The 23,197-nt window shown below is 42.6% G+C and overlaps 2 protein-coding genes across 3 annotated transcripts in view; one reads left to right on the top strand and one right to left on the bottom strand.

Annotated features, from left to right (window-relative positions):
* Nucleotides 1–7,579, bottom strand: part of LOC115175174 (sorting nexin-17) — a 67,959-nt gene extending 60,380 nt beyond the window's left edge. Inside the window, exon 1 of the mRNA XM_029734405.1 lies at nt 7,442–7,579. Within this exon, the coding sequence (XP_029590265.1) occupies nt 7,442–7,501 (60 nt within the window). The 5' untranslated portion in view covers nt 7,502–7,579. The remainder of the gene's footprint in view (nt 1–7,441) is intronic.
* Nucleotides 7,580–7,713: 134 nt separating this feature from the next.
* Nucleotides 7,714–22,554, top strand: LOC115175175 (all-trans retinoic acid-induced differentiation factor). 2 transcript variants are annotated; one of them, XM_029734408.1, is made up of 7 exons: nt 7,714–7,794; nt 19,689–19,825; nt 20,102–20,170; nt 20,266–20,337; nt 20,891–21,012; nt 21,820–21,920; nt 22,157–22,554. In XM_029734408.1, exons 1-7 carry the CDS (start codon nt 7,780–7,782, stop codon nt 22,259–22,261), a joined length of 621 nt encoding a protein of 206 aa, XP_029590268.1. In that variant the 5' UTR covers nt 7,714–7,779; the 3' UTR covers nt 22,262–22,554. The 2 variants fall into 2 exon arrangements, with proteins under 2 accessions (XP_029590268.1, XP_029590267.1); XM_029734407.1 differs by lacking the exon at nt 7,714–7,794 and adding an exon at nt 16,664–17,000.
* Nucleotides 22,555–23,197: the final 643 nt, after the last annotated feature.

The raw sequence follows: 23,197 nt of genomic DNA, 5'->3' as shown, positions 1-23,197 counted from the left end.
TAAACCCAGGACATACCCAGTGGAAGCTCACAGTAATAAACCCAGGACATACCCAGTGGAAGCTCACAGTAATAAACCCAGGGCATACCCAGTGGAAGCTCACAGTAATAAACCCAGGGCATACCCAGTGGAAGCTCACAGTAATAAACCCAGGACATACCCAGTGGAAGCTCACAGTAATAAACCCAGGACATACCCAGTGGAAGCTCACAGTAATAAACCCAGGACATACCCAGTGGAAGCTCACAGTAATAAACCCAGGGCATACCCAGTGGAAGCTCACAGTAATAAACCCAGGGCATACCCAGTGGAAGCTCACAGTAATAAACCCAGGGCATACCCAGTGGAAGCTCACAGTAATAAACCCAGGGCATACCCAGTGGAAGCTCACAGTAATAAACCCAGGACATACCCAGTGGAAGCTCACAGTAATAAACCCAGGGCATACCCAGTGGAAGCTCACAGTAATAAACCCAGGGCATACCCAGTGGAAGCTCACAGTAATAAACCCAGGGCATACCCAGTGGAAGCTCACAGTAATAAACCCAGGACATACCCAGTGGAAGCTCACAGTAATAAACCCAGGACATACCCAGTGGAAGCTCACAGTAATAAACCCTGGACATACCCAGTGGAAGCTCACAGTAATAAACCCAGGGCATACCCAGTGGAAGCTCACAGTAATAAACCCTGGACATACCCAGTGGAAGCTCACAGTAATAAACCCAGGACATACCCAGTGGAAGCTCACAGTAATAAACCCAGGACATACCCAGCAGATGATACCAAAGCACCAACTAAACAAGACAGACTATCAATTACTGCACACACGCACACACACACACACACGTTGTCACCTCTAATACCAGCCTGCACATATAGAGCCCATATTTAATAGACAGGAAGTGTGTTGTCTATTCCGAACCCACAGGAAGTGAGAGAAGGCCAAAAGAATTCCACCATTTGAAAGGCAGACGTAGTTTTCCTAAAGTCCCTGTGCTGTCTGATGGGGTTCAGACTCTGCAACAGCTCCAAGGTACACAGACAATCCCTCTGCATTAAGATACAGCGCTGGCCTAATCCATGTCACCCTATTCCCTACCTAGTGCACTACTTTAGACCAGAGCCCATAACCACCCTATTCCCTACCTAGTGCACTACTTTAGACCAGGGCCCATAACCACCCTATTCCCTACCTAGTGCACTACTTTAGACCAGAGCCCATAACCACCCTATTCCCTACCTAGTGCACTACTTTAGACCAGGGCCCATAACCACCCTATTCCCTACATAGTGAACTACTTTAGACCATTTACATTGACATTTACCTCATTTAGCAGACGCTCTTATCCAGAGCGACTTACAGTAGTGAATGCATACATTTCATACATTTCTTTCCGTACTGGTTCCCCGTGGGAATCGAACCCACAACCCTGGCGTTGCAAACACCATGCTCTACCAACTGAGCCACACGGGACCACCAGGGCCCATAACCACCCTATTCCCTACACAGTGCACTCTAGTCAAATGTAGCGTTGTGATGACTACTAGCTGTGGGGCTGTGGTGACTACTAGCTGTGGGGCTGTGGTGACTACTAGCTGTGGGGCTGTGGCGACTACTAGCTGTGGGGCTGTGGCGACTACTAGCTGTGGGGCTGTGGTGACTACTAGCTGTGGGGCTGTGGTGACTACTAGCTGTGGGGCTGTGGTGACTACTAGCTGTGGGGCTGTGGTGACTACTAGCTGTGGGGCTGTGGTGACTACTAGCTGTGGGGCTGTGGTGACTACTAGCTGTGGGGCTGTGGTGACTACTAGCTGTGGGGCTGTGGCGACTACTAGCTGTGGGGCTGTGGTGACTACTAGCTGTGGGGCTGTGGTGACTACTAGCTGTGGGGCTGTGGTGACTACTAGCTGTGGGGCTGTGGTGACTACTAGCTGTGGGGCTGTGGTGACTACTAGCTGTGGGGCTGTGGTGACTACTAGCTGTGGGGCTGTGGTGACTACTAGCTGTGGGGCTGTGGTGACTACTAGCTGTGGGGCTGTGGTGACTACTAGCTGTGGGGCTGTGGTGACTACTAGCTGTGGGGCTGTGGCGACTACTAGCTGTGGGGCTGTGGCGACTACTAGCTGTAGTGCTGTGATGACTACTAGCTGTGGGGCTGTGGCGACTACTAGCTGTGGGGCTGTGGTGACTACTAGCTGTGGGGTTGTGATGACTACTAGCTGTGGGGCTGTGGTGACTACTAGCTGTGGGGCTGTGGTGACTACTAGCTGTGGGGCTGTGGCGACTACTAGCTGTGGGGCTGTGGCGACTACTAGCTGTAGGGCTGTGGTGACTACTAGCTGTGGGGCTGTGGCGACTACTAGCTGTAGTGCTGTGATGACTACTAGCTGTGGGGCTGTGATGACTACTAGCTGTGGGGCTGTGGCGACTACTAGTTGTGGGGCTGTGGCGACTACTAGCTGTGGGGCTGTGGCGACTACTAGCTGTGGGGCTTTGACTAGTTGTTTACATGGATAAGCTTCTTAATAAAAAAAAACGTATTTGAAAACTAGACATTACACTTGGTTACCATGGCATTTCATTATTATTTCAAGTTATTACTTATAAATATTAACTCAACAAATTAATTAAGTAGAGAGAGTTGGAGAGGATGTGTCACTTTTCGTATTGACAACATGAATTGAATCAAAATAAATATATTTTGATTCCATTCATTTACATAAAGTATTCAGACCCTTAACTCAGTACTTTGTTGAAGTATCTTTGGCAGCGATTACAGCCTTGAGTCTTTGGTAAGACGCTTTTAGCTTGTCACACCTGTATTTGGAGAGTTTCTCCCATTCTTCTCTGCAGATCCTCTCAAGCTCTGTCAGGTTGGATGGGGAGCGTCGCTGCACAGCTATTTTCAGGTCTCTCCAGAGATGTTCGATCGGGTTCAAGTCTGGGCTCTGGCTGGGCCACTCAAGGACATTCAGAGACTTGTCCCAAAGCCACTCCTGAGTTGTCTTGGCTGTGTGCTTAGGATTGTTGTCCTGTTGGATGGTGAACCTTCGCCCCAGTCTGAAGTCCTGAGCGCTCTGGAGCAGGTTTTCATCAAGGATATGTATTTTGCTTCGTTCATCTTTGCCTTGATCCTGACTAGTCTCCCCGTCCCTGCCGCTGAAAAACATCCCCACACACTTCACAGATGAGTGGCTTCGGTCTGGCAACTCTACCATAAAGTCCTAATTGGTGGAGTGCTGCAGAGATGGTTGTCCTTCTGGAAGGTTCTCCCATCTCCACAGAGGAACTCTGGAACTCTGTCAGAGTGACCACCGGGTTCTTGGTCACCTCCCTGACCAAGGCCCTTCTCCCCCGATTGCTCAGTTTGGCCAGGCGGCCAGCTCTAGGAACAGTATGGCGGTTCCAAACTGCATCCATTTAAGAATGATGGAGGCCACTGTGTTCTTGGGGACCTTCAATGCTGCAGAAATGTTATGGTACCCTTCCCAAGATCTGTGCCTCGACACAATCCTGTCTAGGAGCTCTACGGACAATTCCTTCCACCTCACGGCTTGTTTCTTTGCTGTGACATGCACTGTCAACTGTGGGACCTTATATAGAGAGGTGTGTGCCTTACCAAATCATGTCCAATCAATTGAATTTACCACAGGTGGACTCCAATCAAGTTGTAGAAACATCTCAAGGATGATCAATGGAAACAGGATGCACCTGAGCTCAATTGAGTCTCATAGCAAAGGGGTCTGAATACTTATGTAAATAGCTTATATAACACATTTTTTACATTTTGCAAAAATCTCTCAAAACCTGTTTTCGCTTTGTCATTATGGGGTATTGTGATGTCATTATGGGGTATTGTGATGTCATTATGGGTTATTGTGATGTCATTATGGGTTATTGTGTGTAGATTATCCTCATCAATGTTTTATTTAATCCATTTTAGAATAAGGCTGTTAAGTAACAAAATGTGGAAAAAGTCAAGGGGTTTGAATAATTTCCCCGAATTCACTGTAGATATTATTGTGTACTTATAGTGTTCGTCTCATTGGCTGCAGGAGTCATCGAGTGACCTCTACTATGAATCCTCCTCAGCCAAGTTGTCAGACAGACAGCAAGACACTGGCACATTTTGCTGCAGGCTACATCTGAGCCTGTGTTTGATACGGACTGTGTGGAGACAGTCACTGAAAATCAAATAAAATTGCATTTGACGTGTACACACAGTAGTATTTTGCAGATGTTATTGCAGGTGCAGCGAAATACTTGTTTTTCTAGCTCCAGTATTAATATCTAGCAATACACAGACAAATCCCCTAAAATAAGAAAGAAAGAAATGAAGAAATATCAGTATGAGCGATGTACCCTACATGACCAAAAGTATGTGAACACCTGCTCATCGAACATCTCATTCCAAAATCATGGACATTAATATGGAGTTGGTCCCCCCCTTTGCTGCTACAACAGCCTCCACTCTTCTGGGAAGGCTTTCCACTGGATGTTGGAACATTGGTGCAGGGACTTGCTTCCATTCAGCCACCAGCATTCATGAGGTTGGGCACTGATGTTGGGCGATTAGGCCTGGCTCGCAGTTGGCGTTCCAATTCATCCCAAACGTGTTCGATGGGGTTGAGGTCAGGGCTCTGTGCAGGACAGTCAAGTTCTTCCACACCGATCTCAACAAACAAATTTCTGTACTGACCTTGCTTTGTGCACAGAGGTATAAGTAATGCTGAAACAGGAAAGGGCCTTCCCCAAACGGTTGCCACAAAGTTGGAAGCACAGAATCATCTAGAATGTCATTGTATGCTGTAGCATTAAGATTTCCCTTCACTGGAACTAAGAGGCCCGAACCATGAAAAACAGCCCCAGACCATTATTCCTCCTCCACCAAACTTTACAGTTGGCACTATGCAGTCGGGCAGGTAGCGTTCACTTGGTGTCCGTCAAACCCAGATTTGTCCGTCGGACTGCCAGATGGTGAAGCGTGATTCATCACTCCAGAGAACACGTTTCCACTTCTCCAGAGTCCAATGGCGGTGAGCTTTACACCGCTCCAGTCGACTCTTGGCATTGCGCATGGTGATCTTAGGCTTGTGTGCAGCTGCTCGGCCACGGAAACCCATGTCATGAAGCTCCAGACTAAAAGTTATTGTGCTGATGTTGCTTCCAGAGGCAGTTTGGAACTCGGTAGTGAGTGTTGCAACCAAGGACAGAGGACTTTTACACTCTACGTGTTTCAGCACTCGGCGGTCCTGTTCTGTGAGCTTGGGTGGCAAACCACTTTCCAGCTGGTGATGCTTTTAAAGTTGAAAAACAGGTCAGATTTTCATATCTTGGTGACAAACTTCAGATCCGAGAGATGGGATTTAACTGCTCACTTAATCTGCTTTAAAATAAAAGGTGACATTGTACTCTGTGGTCAAGCAAGGAGCTCACAGGGCCATATAACTAAGCTAAGCTATACTTTGTCCAGCAACACTGAGCATTTTTACATCATTCTAGAAGAGTGAGCATAGACTGTCTGGGGCTGGGTGTACTGTAGGGGGGCTGGGTGTACTGTAGGGGGGGGCTGGGTGTACCGGGTGTGGCTGGGTGTACTGTAGGGGGGCTGGGTGTACTGTAGGGAGGCTGGGTGTACTGTAGGGGGGGGCTGGGTATACTGTAGGGGGGGGGCTGGGTGTGGCTGGGTGTACTGTAGGGGGGCTGGGTGTGGCTGGGTGTACTGTAGGGGGGCTGGGTGTACTGTAGGGGGGCTGGGTGTGGCTGGGTGTACTGTAGGGGGGCTGGGTGTACTGTAGGGGGGCTGGGTGTACTGTAGGGGGGCTGGGTGTGGCTGGGTGTACTGTAGGGGGGCTGGGTGTACTGTAGGGGGGCTGGGTGTGGCTGGGTGTACTATAGGGGGGCTGGGTGTACTGTAGGGGGGGCTGGGTGTGGCTGGGTGTACTGTAGGGGGGCTGGGTGTACTGTAGGGGGGCTGGGTGTACTGTAGGGGGGCTGGGTGTTCCTAAAATATTTAGGTTTAAATAGGACTTGAAAGAACAAACCATTAAGTCCTTCGTGTAGTTCATTGCACTGACATCACTTGGTCAGAACACACCTTCAACATGTTGCCAGGACAACAACCTCTCCCTCAACGTCAGCAAAAGTAAGGAGTTGATTGTTGACTTCAGGAAGCAGAGGAGGGAACACGCCCTGATCCAAATCAACAGGACTGCAGTAGAGAGAGTCAGCAGTTTTAAGTTCCTCTGCGTCCACATCACTGAGGACTTGACACGGACCGACATCACCACCACTCTGGTCAAGAGGGAGCAACAGCGTCTCTACTTCCTAAGGCGGTTGAAGAAATTCGGCATGACACCCCGGGTCCTCTCCAAATACAGGTCCACTGCACCATCGAGAGCATCCTGACCGGTTGCTTACGGCCTGGTACGAGACTTTCTCCGTCCACAACCGCAAGGCCCTCCAGCGGGTGGTGAAGACAGCCCAGTCCCTCACTAGGACCACGTGTAACAGTTTAGCTTCCATCCCTCTCCTCACCCCAACCTGGGCTTGAATCAGGGACCCTCTGCACACATCAACAACTGACACCCACGAAGCATCGTTACCCATCGCGCCACAAAAGCCACGGCCCTTGCAACGCAAGGGGAACAACTACTTCAGGTCTCAGAGCGAGTGATGTCACCCAATAGAAACGCTATTAGCGCGCACCACCGCTAATAAATTGTGCCTTCCTGTATTGTATTGTATTGTATTAATATATATATATATATATATATTAAATGTTTGTTCTATTCTACTGAGACGTTTACTTTATGTTTTGTATTATTTGTTATTATTGTTGCATTGTGGAGAAGGAACCTGCAAGTAAACATTTTATTGAACAGTGTATATACCACGTGTATCCTGTACATATAACTAATAAAACTTTAACATATTTGCCTTGAAAGATAAGCTCTATAAAACGGTGTTAAATGGGTTTATTGTGATACAACCCCTGGCATTCAGAGACACTATTCTTACAGTGTGACGCATTGCCACCTATTGTCCAATCAGCACCTATGATGGAATTACTGTGGTTTTCTGTCGGCAGTGGGAAATGATATTGCATTCCCAATATGATTTTATTACAGGGTAACTTTATATTGATGTGGATCGATGCATACTGATCCACAATGTATTGCCTGGAAGTGTCAATCATGTATGATTCCCCCCAAGGAATATGGGGGTTAATTTACATTGTATGACAAAAAGGCAATGCCTTGTGAGGTATTATGACAGACAGTAAAGTCCTGTCAAATGGTTTACTAGTAACCGGACCAACCTCTGAAGTCATATCACAAGAGTCTGATGGGGTGATTTTAAATAAGAAGAAGAATTAAAATCACAGGAATGGATTTCACATGCTGGGAATCTGCAGTAAAATAACTCGGAACTCACCACATATGTCGATCCATTTTCTCCCGAACGAACCTCCGTTTCGGGAATGGAGAAATGCATTTTAGATGATGGCCCACTGGACGACAGGACCACTAGTTTGGATGAAAAGGTTCACCACAAATCTACAAGGTAAAGTCTTTTGCCAAAGTGGTCTTGCACTCCTCTGTATTTACTCGGTAATCCAGTGTTCCGTTGGTTTGTTCAATCCGAGGCGATAGAAAGAAGAAAACGATTTGTTTTGTTTATCCAACCGTTTCTGCTGCACCGGACTGGATTAGTAGAAAACTTGTCCCACGTCAGAACTCTAAACTTTTGCCACTAGCGTCCTCCTAGCAGCCATGTTGCAGATGAAGGTAATTGCACATTCATTGTTGGCTGTAAAAAATAAAGAAAGAAAATAGCTATTTATTCGTCGACTGTGTGTGGAGGTCCAAAACCAGTCCCCGTTACCGTTGACCCTGTAATAACGATCCGTTCTCAATCCGTACCGACGATTCCATTCATTTGCTTTCTCATTAGAACTTTTGGATGAAAGGGCGCAGTTATCTTCTGACAACCCCCGTCACTTCCCTAAATTGTATAAACGTCTGAGGCGTGTGTGTCGTGAACAACATTACCGTGAACAACAGTAGGTGGAACTGGCGGTTCGCCTTCAAAATAAAAGCCCCCTATTGAAACTGATACAAACGGATAAACAAATAGTGGAAACATGCCATCATTTGGACTAGATAATGATAAACCAGGTTGGAATGTGATTAAATTCAACGAAATACAATTATTACTTAATAAAAGTGGAGTAGGCTGCACCCTCAAAAAAGTTCAAATCAGTTGAAATCTCACTGTGGGTGCATGTGAATTGCATTGGGGGCATGAAATGGGGCAGACTACTCAGTAGTCTCGCGTTGCCATACCACCATTATTAAGTTGCTGTCACGCCTCTTTTAGAGGTCTGTTGAATTTTGTATTTGCAAAAATGGTTTGAATGGTCTGCAGAAATGTTTTGAATGGTCTGCTGGCTCCCAGCAGCAAGATTTCTGATTGAATGAAAGTTGGGTCGTAAGCTAGCTAGTTGGCAACATTGAATACATTTGAAGAACACCTGGAGGAAAAACTGAATTCTGTTTATCCAGAAGTGTACTCTATACACACTTAATCGACACACACTATATGGTCAAAAGTATCTCATTCCAAAATAATGGGCATTAACATGGAGTTAGTCCCCCCTTTGCTGCTATAAAAGCCTCCACTCTTCTGGGAAGCCTTTCTACTAGATGTTGGAACATTGCCGTGGGGACTTGCTTCCATTCAGTCACATGACCATTAATGAGGTTGTGCACTGATGTGGGGCGATTAGGCCTGGCTCGCAGTCGGCATTCCAATTCATCCCAAAGATGGGGTTGAGGTCGGGGCTCTGTGCAGGCCAGTCAAGTTCTTCCACACCAATCTCGACAAACCCTTTCTGTATGGACCTCGCTTTGTGCACGGGGGCATTGTCATGTTGAAACAGGAAAGGGCCTTCCCCAAACTGTTGCCACAAAGTTGGAAGCACAGAATCGTCTAGAATGTCATTGTATGTTGTAGCGTTAAGATTTCCCTTCACTGGAACTAAGAGAGCCTAGCCCAAATCATGAAAAACAGCCCCAGACCATTATTCCTCCTCCACCAAACTTTACAGTTGGCACTATGCATTGGGGCAGGTAGCGTTCTCCTGGCATCCGCCAAACCCAGATTCATCCATCGGACTGCCAGATGGTGAAGCGTGATTCATCACTCCAGAGAATGCGTTTCCACTTCTCCAGAGTCCAATGATGGCGAGCTTTACACCACTCCAGCCGACGCTTGGCATTGCGCACACTCCAGATGATGCTGATCTTAGGCTTGTGTGTGGCTGAGTATTGGAAACCGAGGACAGATGATTTTTACACGCTACGCGCTTCAGCACTCGGCAGTCCCGTTCTGTGAGCTCGTGTAGCCTACCACTTTGTGTCTGAGCCGTTGTTACTCCAAGACGTTTCCACTTCACAATAACAGCTCTTACGGTTGGCAGCTCTAGCAGGGAAGAAATTTGACGAACTGACTTGTTGGGGAGATGGCATCCTATGGTGGAGCCATGTTGAAAATCTCTGAGGTCTTCAGTACGGGTCATTCTACTGCCAATGTTTGTCTATGGAGACTGCATGGCTGTGTGTTCATTTTATACACCTGTCAGCATAAGGCTTGTTTTTCTTTTGAGACCAGGAAGGAGCTGGTACGATGTACATTACTGTCGGGTTTTAGATTGTAGTGATGTTATATATATGCAGGCCTCAGCCACTACCCTGAGAGCACTTGATTCAGTGCATCATGCAGCCCTCAGGTTCATTACAAATCAGAAACGTCTAACACATCATTGTGATCTCTACAGCGCTGTTGGCTGGTCGTCATTGACCTTGAGTAGGCTTAAACACTGGTATACACTGATTTATAAGGCCATATTGGGTAAAATGCTATTTTATCTCTGTTCTTTTTTAGTCAGATTGGTAAATAAATATAAATTACGGTCCCATTCTCATTTGCTTCTAGCAGTACCAAGAATTTGAACAGGTCATGGTAGAAATAGTTTTAGTTACTCAGCTCTGTGGTCCTGGAATTCTCTCCTGAACATTTTAAAATGTGATGATTTAGTTTCGTTGGTGGAGTTTAAACACTTGATCGATGTATATATTATAGAAGAGTGTAATTGTCTTTAGGACAACTGTTTTTAGTCAAAACTTTCGTGTTTTTAACGTAATATGTAATTGTTGTACTGTATGTGTGTTTATAGTTGTGTTTAATGTTGTGTTAGTGTGTGTGTGTTTATAGTTGTGTTTAATGTTGTGTTAGTGTATGGAAGTTGTTTTGTCTGAAACGTTGTTCCCCTTGCTGCTATTGGACCAGGTCTCTCTTGGAAAAGAGATATTATCTCAATGAGAAAAACCTGTATAAATAAAGGTAGAATAAATAAATAAAAACAGGTGTGGCTGAAATAGCCACTAATTTCCACTAATTTAAAGGCGTGTCCACATACTTATGGCCATGCAGTGTACATCATATTTTGATGGGGTTTTAATCTGCTATTTCCAGGCCATCCTCATACACTGTTGCACCTATGAGACTAATATAGCCCCACAGTGTCATAATACCCATAAAACCTAACGGTCAAACAGGGAAATGATTCCAATCGTTTTTTTCCACCATTCATTTTTCCCCATAGAGGATTTTATAAAAAATAAATACAAAATAAGGGCTGTGTTTCGTGTAGAATTACCCTGGTGTGATGCTTTAATAACCATGAAAATCTCTCTCAGACAAGGTGACTTTTACCAATATACAACACCAGCCAAAAGTTTAGACACACCTACTCATTCAAGGGCTTCATATGGAATCATGTAGTAACCAAAAATGTGTTTTAGAAATCAAAATAGATTTTAGATTGATCAAAGTAGCCATCCTTTGCCTTGATGACTACTTTGCACACTCTTGGAATTCTCTCAACAGGCTTCATGAGGAATGCTTTTCCAACAGTCTTGAAGGAGTTCCAACATATGCTGAGCACTTGTTGGCTGCTTTTCCTTCACTCTGAGGTCCAACTCATCCCAAACCATCTCAATTGGGTTGAGGTCGGGTGATTGTGGAGGCCAGGTTATCTGAGGCAGCACTCCATCACTCTCCTTCTTGGTCAAATAGCCCTTACACAGCCTGGAGGTGTGTTGGGTCATTGTCCTGTTGAAAAACAAAAAGTCCCACTAAGAGCAAACCAGATGGGATGGCGTATCGCTGCAGAATGCTGTGGTAGCCATGCTGGGTAAGTGTGCCTTGAATTGTAAATAAATCACTGACAGTGTCACCGGCAAAGCACCATCACACCTCCTCCTCCATGCTTCACTGTGGGAACCACACTCTGCGTCTCACAAAGACACGGCTGTTGGAATCAAAAATCTCAAATTTGGACTCATCAGTCCAAAAGACAGATTTCCCCGGGTCTAATGTCCATTGGTCATTTTTCTTGGCCCAAGCAAGTCTCTTCTTCTTATTGGTGTCCTTTAGTAGTGGTTTCTTTGTAGCATTTTGACCATAAAGGCCTGATTCACACAGTCTCCTCTGAACAGTTGATGTTGAAATGTGTCTGTTACTTAAACTCTGTGAAGCATTTAGTTGGGCTGCAATTTGGAGGCTGGTAGTTCTAATAAACTTATCCTCTGCAGCAGAGGTAACTCTGGGTATTCCTTATCTGTGGCGGTCCTCATGAGAGCCAGTTTCATCATAGAGCTTGATGGTTGACTGCACTTGAAGAAACTTTCAAAGGTCTTAAAATGTTCTGTACTGACTGACCTTCATGTCTTAAAGCAGGGGTGGGTAATTACAGTCCTCGAGGGCTTGATTGGTGTCACAGTTTTACCCCAGTACCAGCTGACACACCTGACTCCAATAATCACCTGATCTTCAGTTTAGAATGCATTTTGGTGAATCAGCTGTGTTTGCTAAGGGATGTAGAAAAAGTGTGACACCAATCAGGCCGTCGAGTACTGGAGTTGCCCATCCCTGTCTTAAAGTAATGATGGACTGTCGTTTCTCTTTGCTTATTTGAGCTGTTCTTGCCATAATATGGACTTGGTCTTTTACCAAATAGGGCTATCTTCTGTATACCAGCCCTACCTTGTCACAACACAAATGATTGGCTCAAACGCATTAAGAAGGAAAGAATTTCCACAAATTAATTTCCAGGTGACTACCTCATGAAGCTGGTTGAGAGAATACCAAGAGGGTGGCTACTTTGAAGAATCTCAAATATAAAATACATTTTGATTTCTTTAACACTTTTTTTGGTTACTACATGATTCCATATGTGTTATTTCATAGTTTTGATGTCGTCACTATAATACTACAATGTAGAACATAGTAAAAATAAATAAAACCCCTGGAATCAGTAGGTGTGTCCAAACTTTTGACTGGTACTGTACATCAGTAAACTAAAGAGTAGCCAGTTTTCTGCTCTGCTTGCTTTTACAACTCGGTGAAAGAGCGCAACACATACACACTGAGCTATGCTCTTTTGCGCTGGTCCAGCCATCCTTCCAGAAGCTTTGCCTGACAGCCTTTGGTCCTAAATTCAGCTGACCACTCTGAGGCATCCGCATGGTCCTAAAGCACACCATTTGCTTGTTTTTTTTTTTGTATCACATTGCAATGATAAAACTGGGTAGGAGCAAAAAAATGCAATTTCAGAATTTGGGAGGGACATGACACCAACATCGCTAGTGAAAGTTACACCCCTGGGTGGTAAAATCACGTCTAAAGTGTTTTGCTGTATGAAATTGCAGTTTCTACTTAATCTACACCCAATATATTGTATTCCTGTGGTATTTATGCTGACTGAGGAACACACACACACACACACACACGGTTGAGCAATTTCTGAATGCAATGGAAAGAGAAGGAAGTGTTTCCCAGCAACACATAACCTGTACTATTGGTAGATCCATAGCAGGATTGAAAGTCTTTACTAGGGACACAGTGAAGACATTAATTGCAGCACTGTTGGAAAATAGTTACTGGAGTGACCACTAAAACAGATCTATATTTCTCTACACGGGCATGTACACGTGTCATTTAATACGGCAGGCTAGTGAACTTTGTAAGTCACAGTACAGAGGTAAGGATGATATAAGGTATAAGATGGGCGTGTACGTTTTCAGTTTACTGTTGAACTCTACCAATTCAAGATTACATTAAATCCATTGTGTATGATATTTGCATAGTTCTTGATAGCATAAGTACCTATTACATAGTATTGCCTTTACCTCCCTTATCTCACCTCATTTGCTCACATTGTATATAGATTTATTTTTCTACTGTATTATTGACTGTATGTTTGTTTTACTCCATGTGTAACTCTGTGTTGTTGTATGTTGTCGAACTGCTTTGCTTTATCTTGGCCAGGTCGCAATTGTAAATGAGAACTTGTTCTCAACTTGCCTACCTGGTTAAATAAAGGTGAAATAAAAAATAAATAAAAAATACAATTAAGTAACTTAATATTGGTGAAGGTCAGCTTAGATAAACCACAGAGTCCAAATAGACAAATTGAACTCTATTCCACAGGAAAAACAAGACAACATGGATGTTTTGGAGTCTGATAACTCCAAGGAGGACTTTGGGAAATAAGCACTTGAGGAAAAAGCTAAATCACCATTCAGTGAGTGTTTTGAAATAAATCAGGAAGCAGGCCCTCGAAGACATTGTTCATTGCAATGATAAAAAAACAAAAAAACAGTACTGTGGACAAAAGTTTATAAACTAATTTCCTTCCTGTAATCCCAATCTGGTTTGACTTTATGACAGGACATTTACAGAGATTCTCGTCAGTATCCTTCAAAATCAAGTCAGAATCAAAAAAAAAGCACAGCAGTGAGTGTGGCGATGTTTAAAAATACTAAAATGTTATACTATGAATATTAAAAACATAGATCAGATCCAGAAGAAGCTATCAAAAAAACTATTTACACAGCCACAAACATGGCAGAATCATGACGGAAACATGGCAGAAACATGGCAGAAACATGACGGAAACATGACAGAAACATGACGGAAACATGGCAGAAACATGGCAGAAACATGACGGAAACATGGCAGAAACAAGACAGAAACATGCCGGAAACATAGCAGAAACATGATAGAAACATAGCAGAAACATGGCAGAAACATGGCAGAAACATGATAGAAACATAGCAGAAACATGGCAGAAACATGACGGAAACATGGCAGAAACATGGTGGAAACATGACGGAAACATGGCAGAAACATGACGGAAACATGGCAAAAACATGGCAGAAACATGGCAGAAACATGGCAGAAACATGGCGGAAACATGGCAGAAACATGATAGAAACATAGCAGAAAACAAACCGGCCACCTAAGCTCCTCCGTAGGTCTTCTCAAGGTCCATCTGCTAAGAAATCCAAAATAGTTTCCCTGAATAACAACCCATGCAAGAACCATAAAACCGGAGGCCCAGTTTAATAAACCTGATGCACAGAAAGATCTAGAATCCCTCCAGTATTCAGTGAGTGTAGCTATTGGAAATGTTTGTACGTTTCCAAATACAAGCTGTTGGTTTAACTGATCCATACAGTCATTTTTACATCTACAGGCAGTGAAATATATTTTCATTATGAATAAAACTCAGATTAAAAATAACTTTGCTGTTCTACTTCAGTCTGCAAGTCGGAGTCCAGGCTACACCTTCCAACACGCCTAATTTTATTTAGATTAATAAAAACTATACTGAACAAAAATATAAACGCAACATGGAACAATTTCAGCGATTTTACTGAGTTACAGTTCATATATGGAAATCAGTCAATTGGGGCTCCCCAGTGGCACAGCCTCTAGCATCTCAGTGCTAGAGGCGTCACTACAGACCCTGGTTCGATTCCAGGCTGTAACACAACCGGACGTGATTGGGAGTCCGATAGGGCGGCACACAATTGGCCCAGTGTCGTCCGGGTTGGGTTTTGGCCAGGGTAGGCCATCATTGTAAATAAGAATTTGTTCTTAACTGACTTGCCTAGTTAAATAAAGGTAAGAAAATAACAATAAAAAATTACACAGGTGCACCTTGTGCTGGGGACAATAAAAGGCCACTCTAAAATGTGCAGTTTTGTCACACAGCCATTGATGTCTCAAGTTTTGAGGGAGCATGCAATTGGCATGCTGAATGCAGGAATGTTTACCAAAGCTGTTGCCAGAGAATTGAATGCTCATTTCTCCACCATAAGCCGCCTCCAACGTCGTTTTAGAGAATTTGGCAGTATGTCCAACCAGCCTTGGAACTGCAGACCACGTGTCACCACACCAGCCCAGGACCTCCACATCTGGCTTCTTTTTAAAATATTTTTTAGATTTTATTTAACCTTTATTTAACTAGGCAAGTCAGTTAAGAACAAGGTGCACCTGTGTAATTTTTTATTGTTATTTTCTTACCTTTATTTAACTAGGCGAGTCAGTAATGATCATGCTGTTTAATCAGCTTCTTGACATGCCACACATGTCAGGTGGATGGATTATCTTGGTAAAGGATAAATACTCACTAACAGGGATGTAAACAAATGTGTTCACAACATTTTATAGAAATGAGCTTTTTGCGCATATGGAACATTTCTGGGATCTTTTATTTCAGCTCATGAATTGCTTTACATTTTTGGGTCAAATTAACTAATAATTGTCTTTTGTTGAATATATAACTACATTCAAAGCTTGTTTTAGTATGATCTAGTCCAATTGTTGCATGACACCACTATTTTTATCCGTTTGCGTCAGTTTCAATGAGGGACTTTGATTTTGAAGGCGAACCGCCGATTCCACTATTGTTGCTCACGGTAATGTTGTGCTCAACACACTGGTATGATTGAGAGAGAGGGAAAACAGGGGAAACAAGCACTGGTGTGTTATATTTGTTGCCTCTTTCTACGTCTTGAAGTTATCCAAAAATAGGTTTCATTGGTTGGCGGAGCAAGCAGTTCAGGAAACAGACCAAATGTGATACAAATCCCAAGAAAACGGACTACGTTGTAGCCGTTAAGAAACAATGTAACAAACGTATCAAATCGCTCTTCAAGAAGCGTTGCGACAGTCCTCTGGTCCAAACCATTTTTAGTAGAGGGGACCGCATTTATTTTAAACGTTACAAAACAACTATGTGCCACATTTTTTTTAAAGGAATTTCCACGAATAACATACATGTATTTTAGTCTGTAGACAAGACATGCATAACATAGGCTATATATTATGTTTCCTAACAACAGCTACAAATCACTTACGTATATTATTTGTCATCGTCTTCTGACCCCTCTGCTGTAGTGGTATATTTCAGGGTGTCGGGATGGTCAGGTCATCTGGCGAACTTCCAAAATCAACTTGAAAACGTTTTCTTTATCACATCATTATTATAAATTCAATTGTGAGAGGGGATTATTATTTTTTTTTAGGTATTTTGGCCATGTAGGCCTGTCCATTTTCTTTGTTTTGAAGGCAAGACAGAAATAAATATGGCCAATGAATAATGCAACACGTTTCATATTGGTGTACAATATTTTGAATATGAGATCCTCTATATAGGCTGGACTGTACAAAAAGCTCTCACAATTTGTAATGCTATGAAGCACTGGCTGCTTTCAAACACAGATCGGGTTTCTTTCTTTTTCCCTCGTCTCAGTCGTATTGATCATTAATTCATGTGAACAGATTTGTTAACCTGATAATAGAACTAGCAATACCGGATGTCCCCACGTTACCATACTGTGATTTAACCAATCCAGGTCTTGTAGAGATCAGACAGTGATACAAAGGAAACGAAACAAGGAGACATGCGAGTGAAGCGGCAGGGATTTTAGTCGCTTACAAGTCACATGTTTTTCTTGTATTGATCATATGACTATCGCGTTCAAAAATGACAGCTGGATCCAGCCAGCAGAATGCAGCAGGGGTCTTATTAATCATTCATTTATATTTATATGGGAGTTATCAACTGACTGAGTTACAGGTAAGGTTCTGCTTCAGCTCTATGCTATACAGGAATGCTGCGCAGCTCGCCATAACCGGTTATTTACATTGTAGCTGCTGTTAGAAGGCAACACTCAGAAGTGTTGTTACATTGTAGCTGCTGCTACTAGGCAACACTCAGAAGTGTTGTTACATTGTAACTGCTGCTAGTAGGCAACACTCAGAAGTGTTGTTACATTGTAACTGCTGCTAGAAGGCAACACTCAGAAGTGTTGTTACATTGTAACTGCTGTTAGAAGGCAACACTCAGAAGTGTTGTTACATTGTAACTGCTGCTAGAAGGCAACACTCAGAAGTGTTGTTACATTGTAACTGCTGCTACTAGGCAACACTCAGAAGTGTTGTTACATTGTAACTGCTGTTAGAAGGCAACACTCAGAAGTGTTGTTACATTGTAACTGCTGCTAGTAGGCAACACTCAGAAGTGTTGTTACATTGTAACTGCTGCTAGAAGGCAACACTCAGAAGTGTTGTTACATTGTAACTGCTGCTACTAGGCAACACTCAGAAGTGTTGTTACATTGTAACTGCTGTTAGAAGGCAACACTCAGAAGTGTTGTTACATTGTAACTGCTGCTAGAAGGCAACACTCAGAAGTGTTGTTACATTGTAACTGCTGCTACTAGGCAACACTCAGAAGTGTTGTTACATTGTAACTGCTGCTACTAGGCAACACTCAGAAGTGTTGTTACATTGTAGCTGCTGCTAGAAGGCAACACTCAGAAGTGTTGTTACATTGTAACTGCTGCTAGAAGGCAACACTCAGAAGTGTTGTTACATTGTAACTGCTGCTACTAGGCAACACTCAGAAGGGTTGTTACATTGTAACTGCTGCTAGTAGGCAACACTCAGAAGTGTTGTTACATTGTAGCTGCTGCTAGAAGGCAACACTCAGAAGTGTTGTTACATTGTAACTGCTGCTAGAAGGCAACACTCAGAAGTGTTGTTACATTGTAACTGCTGTTAGAAGGCAACACTCAGAAGTGTTGTTACATTGTAACTGCTGCTAGTAGGCAACACTCAGAAGTGTTGTTACATTGTAACTGCTGTTAGAAGGCAACACTCAGAAGTGTTGTTACATTGTAACTGCTGCTACTAGGCAACACTCAGAAGTGTTGTTACATTGTAACTGCTGTTAGAAGGCAACACTCAGAAGTGTTGTTACATTGTAACTGCTGCTAGAAGGCAACACTCAGAAGTGTTGTTACATTGTAACTGCTGCTATAAGGCAACACTCAGAAGTGTTGTTACATTGTAACTGCTGCTAGAAGGCAACACTCAGAAGTGTTGTTACATTGTAACTGCTGCTACTAGGCAACACTCAGAAGTGTTGTTACATTGTAACTGCTGCTACTAGGCAACACTCAGAAGTGTTGTTACATTGTAGCTGCTGCTAGAAGGCAACACTCAGAAGTGTTGTTACATTGTAACTGCTGCTACTAGGCAACACTCAGAAGTGTTGTTACATTGTAACTGCTGCTACTAGGCAACACTCAGAAGTGTTGTTACATTGTAACTGCTGCTACTAGGCAACACTCAGAAGTGTTGTTACATTGTAACTGCTGCTACTAGGCAACACTCAGAAGTGTTGTTACATTGTAGCTGCTGCTAGAAGGCAACACTCAGAAGTGTTGTTACATTGTAACTGCTGCTACTAGGCAACACTCAGAAGTGTTGTTACATTGTAACTGCTGCTACTAGGCAACACTCAGAAGTGTTGTTACATTGTAACTGCTGCTACTAGGCAACACTCAGAAGTGTTGTTACATTGTAACTGCTGCTACTAGGCAACACTCAGAAGTGTTGTTACATTGTAGCTGCTGCTACTAGGCAACACTCAGAAGTGTTGTTACATTGTAACTGCTGCTACACTCAGGAGTACAGTTGTTACATTGTTTATACACTCGGATGTGTTACATTGTATTGTTACATTGTAACTACTATGCTACTTGGCTACACTCATTGTTGTTATTAAGCCGTTTTCATTAGGCGGTACGGTCATCGTCTTGCCCCACTAGTGAGGGGACATCTGCAGTGTTTGTAACCGCAATATGGAGGAGAGCCTGTCTCTCGTCATAGATCGCATTTAGTTTGGGAGATTTATGACCAAAATATTACCTATTATCACCTGAAACAATATATTTATCCTATCTTGAATGAAAAGGTCATATTTTGCAAATCTCCCAAAATAAATGCGATCTCTGACGAGACACGGGGGCGGCAGGGTAACCTAGTGGTTAGAGCGTTGGACCAGTAACCGAAAGGTCGGTGGATCGAATCCCTGAGCTGACAAGGTAAAAATCTGTCGTTCTGTCCCTGAATAAGCCAGTTAACCCACTGTTCCCCGGTAGGACGTCATTGTAAATAAGAATTTGTTCATAACTGACTTGCCTAGTTAAATTTAAAAAAACACAGCCTCTCCTCCATATTGAGTTACAAACACTACACGAAGCGGTGCAGGACTCCGTGAAGACGACCTACGGCGTAATGAAATACGTTACGATGTAAACGGGGTATAAATAACTTGTCTGCTGCTAGCCCGCCTGCCTGCTACATAGACAGAGATTTGTGGATTGAAATTCTATTTTTTTTTTCTTCTTCTTAATCGGTTGTTGAAGAAAGTTGTTGATGTTGATAAAGACGTTGTGAATCTCTGCTGAACAAACAGGTATGCCACCTCTGCAACGGAACGGTGCAGAATGGCACCGCTCTGGGCCAGTTCTGTTCCGCGTCTGCGGGTTTGATTGACGGATGCTGCTGCCTGCTGCGAAAGGGAAACACCAGCAACGCGGACTATATCATCGGGTAGGAAGTTGTGTTGTTGACAACACCAGGCGTTGTTTTGTAACCTTTGGGCAGTTGATAAAATAAAATGCAGTTGACAAAATACTCAATGATTATTCACTTGATGTAATAACACATTTAGCAACATTTAACAACTATATTAACATGTAACAATTGTTTAGTAAAATATACCAACTGATTACTTGTCTTGTAGCCAATGTCTTATTGTCATTATGTTACATTATGTTGTTTATTTCCCTAAAAACGCTATTTATCCCACTCTGTTTTCACACTCAGGTTGGACCTATCAAACTGTTCTCTAAGTCATGTCGAGGACCTCCGAGAGGCATCAACAGCTGCAATGATGTATGTTAAACAGACCGTTTACATTTAGGCTACAAACATGATCAGTTTGTTCCTATTTTTATATAGCCTGTGGTACTTTCTCTGTTCTTCCACAGAGATATCTCACTGAACCCCATAGTTCAACTGAACAATTCACTGTTTCAAGGCTTCATCCAGTTGGATAACCTGTAAGTACAACTCACTGAGCTGTGTTACCAAGTCCAACCTTGCAATGCACATTTTAATGTCCAATCAGCTCCTTATTAGAATAGAATTTACACATTTTAATGTCCAATCAGCTCCTTATTAGAATAGAATTTACACATTTTAATGTCCAATCAGCTCCTTATTAGAATAGAATTTACACATTTGAATGTCCAATCAGCTCCTTATTAGAATAGAATTTACACATTTTAATGTCCAATCAGCTCCTTATTAGAATAGAATTTACACATTTTAATGTCCAATCAGCTCCTTATTAGAATAGAATTTACACATTTTAATGTCCATTCAGCTCCTTATTAGAATATAATTTACACATTTTAATGTCCAATCAGCTCCTTATTAGAATAGAATTCACACATTTTAATGTCCAATCAGCTCCTTATTAGAATAGAATTCACACATTTTAATGTCCAATCAGTTCCTTATTAGAATAGAATTCACACATTTTAATGTCCAATCAGTTCCTTATTAGAATAGAATTCACACATTTTAATGAGCCTATCTCCTTTCTGTTAGGTTTCTGCCTGTCAACCTGGCCTGTCCAGGAGGCAATGCATCATGGGATAAAGTGGAGGTTAAAGGAGAGACACGTCACTGTGAAGGACAGAAGGACATCTGCAACCAGACTGGACATCTGTGTAAGTCACTGTCAAGGTTTTTGTTGTTGCATGATCGTTGTTGTTGTGTTTAATAAAGAAGTAGCCTTGTAGTTTAAAGGACAAAACCAAAGTGAACACCCCACTACTGTTTTGGTAAATAGAAGGATAGGGGCTGGGGAAATGTAACCACTCTCAAATTCATAGACAAAGCTATGGATGGAATGACTGACCGTCCATGATATCAAATTATAGTTTTAACCACATTTTGAGGCAATACAGTGTTTGTTTGCAATTACTTTGTTTACTATCAATGGAGTAAAAAAAAAAGCATATATTTTGTTCTAATGACGGCCAAAGTTGAACAAAGCTAATGAGGCATTTATAAGTTATATTCTTCAATAATCAGTGTGCTATATGTCATTAATTTAAGAAGTTCAAAAATGTATGTGCCAATTACAGATTGCCCCCTTTAAATTCACTTTGGGAAATTAAAATGTCAGCGTCAACTTAGCTGTGATTCTGAATACAGTGATGATCTGCCATCAATATTATAGTTGGCATTAATGTCATAATATCGGTTTATAAAGTATCGCAGAGAGACTATGCTGTTCCCCGATAACATTGCTTCTGAGCAAGACATTTACATTTACATTTAAGTCATTTAGCAGACGCTCTTTTCCAGAGCGACTTACAAATTGGACATTTAACCCAATGTTCCCCGATGTCGATTAAGGCAGCCCCCCCCCTTCCCCCGATTCAGAGGGGCTGGGTTAAATGTGGAAGACACATTTCAGTTGAATGCATTCATTTGTACAACTGACTAGGTATCCCCCCCCCTTTCTACAGCGTTGAATTGCCCTGAGAACTCCCTCTGTGCAGCGTACGGTCCGGGCTTCTTTGAGTGTAGCTGTATAGACGACTTCCATGGATACAAGTGTCTTCGAGAGGTCAGTCAGTTCACCACATCATCCATGTATTAGTTTTGTCAAGACAATATGGCTTTAACTTTATCATCAACAACATATCATATCCAGTCTCTGATTGTTGAAGACAGGAATGAACGCTCATTAATTGCAGAGGGAACTCGCAGCTTTTCAAACACACCACAATGTGGTTTTGGTTGTTTTTAAGTGCTATGGTAACACTGAGTCATATTGTTGTTGTCCGTCTCTGTTGTTGACAGGGGAAATTCCCTATAGTCAAGGTGTTCGGGCTTCTAGGAGCCTCTACAGTCTTGGTCTCCATCCTGCTATGGGTCACCCAGAGACGCAAGGTGAAATCTGTCTGAGTTTGTACCCACTGCCCTGGTCTGAGGCCTGGCCCTGGGACTCTATGGTTGGAAAACAACTTGTTTTCCAGTGATGCTGACATGAAGAGACAGGGGGAAAATATGTGAACATTTTAAAACTGACTTTAGCGTGGAAAGTCAGTGTATCCTATGGAGACGGTCGTATCATGCTATGGACCTTTATAGTTTTAATCATCTGTTTTAACGGGGTTGTTAAATCTTTGTTTTATCGACACAGATGTTGCAATTTGTTGTAGCCTTCAAAAAAATAAAAAAACTTTTCATTTCACCAACATGGTATCTAAGAGATTGTGTTGCAAGACAATACATGACCTTCACTTTATAGCCTACAGTATGTGCCACATCATGTCTATAAAAAAGTTTACTAAGATGCTTGGGGCCAGTTTCCCCAGACATAGACTAAAGCCTCTCGTACAGGACTAAAACATCTATTTCAATAGATTCTCCATCGAGCATGTTTTTTTAGTTCAGCACTACGGTCAATCTGTGTCCGGGAAACTGGCCCTTAAACTTGATCAATGAAGCATTAATTGTAGTAGAAGCAATAATATGCAGTATAAAGTTGCATTAGCCCCCCCCCCCCTAATTTTTAGGAAAACTGACATATGAAGATATTGATTAATTAATTACGTTATAGTTATAATTACGTTATTAATTACGTTATACATGAGCAAAACATTGTTTGCAGAGAGTACTGCAGATGTTGGACTGTTGTTGTATGTTCAGATTGTTCATATAATAATAATAATACATTGTTGCTGTTGGTTGCCTTTTGTATTTAATCTTGGATTAAAGCAGATATTATATACTGACAATATAGATATGATATACTGACAATATACTGTCTATTGAACTAAAATATAAAAACGCAACATGTAAAGTGTTTTGTCCCATGTTTCATGAGCTGAAATAAAA

The sequence above is a fragment of the Salmo trutta genome, chromosome 35 (assembly GCF_901001165.1).
Source record: "Salmo trutta chromosome 35, fSalTru1.1, whole genome shotgun sequence".
NCBI lineage: Eukaryota > Metazoa > Chordata > Actinopteri > Salmoniformes > Salmonidae > Salmo > Salmo trutta.
The sequence above is the reverse complement of the archived record's forward strand: the minus strand, read 5'-3'. Positions and strand labels throughout refer to the sequence as shown.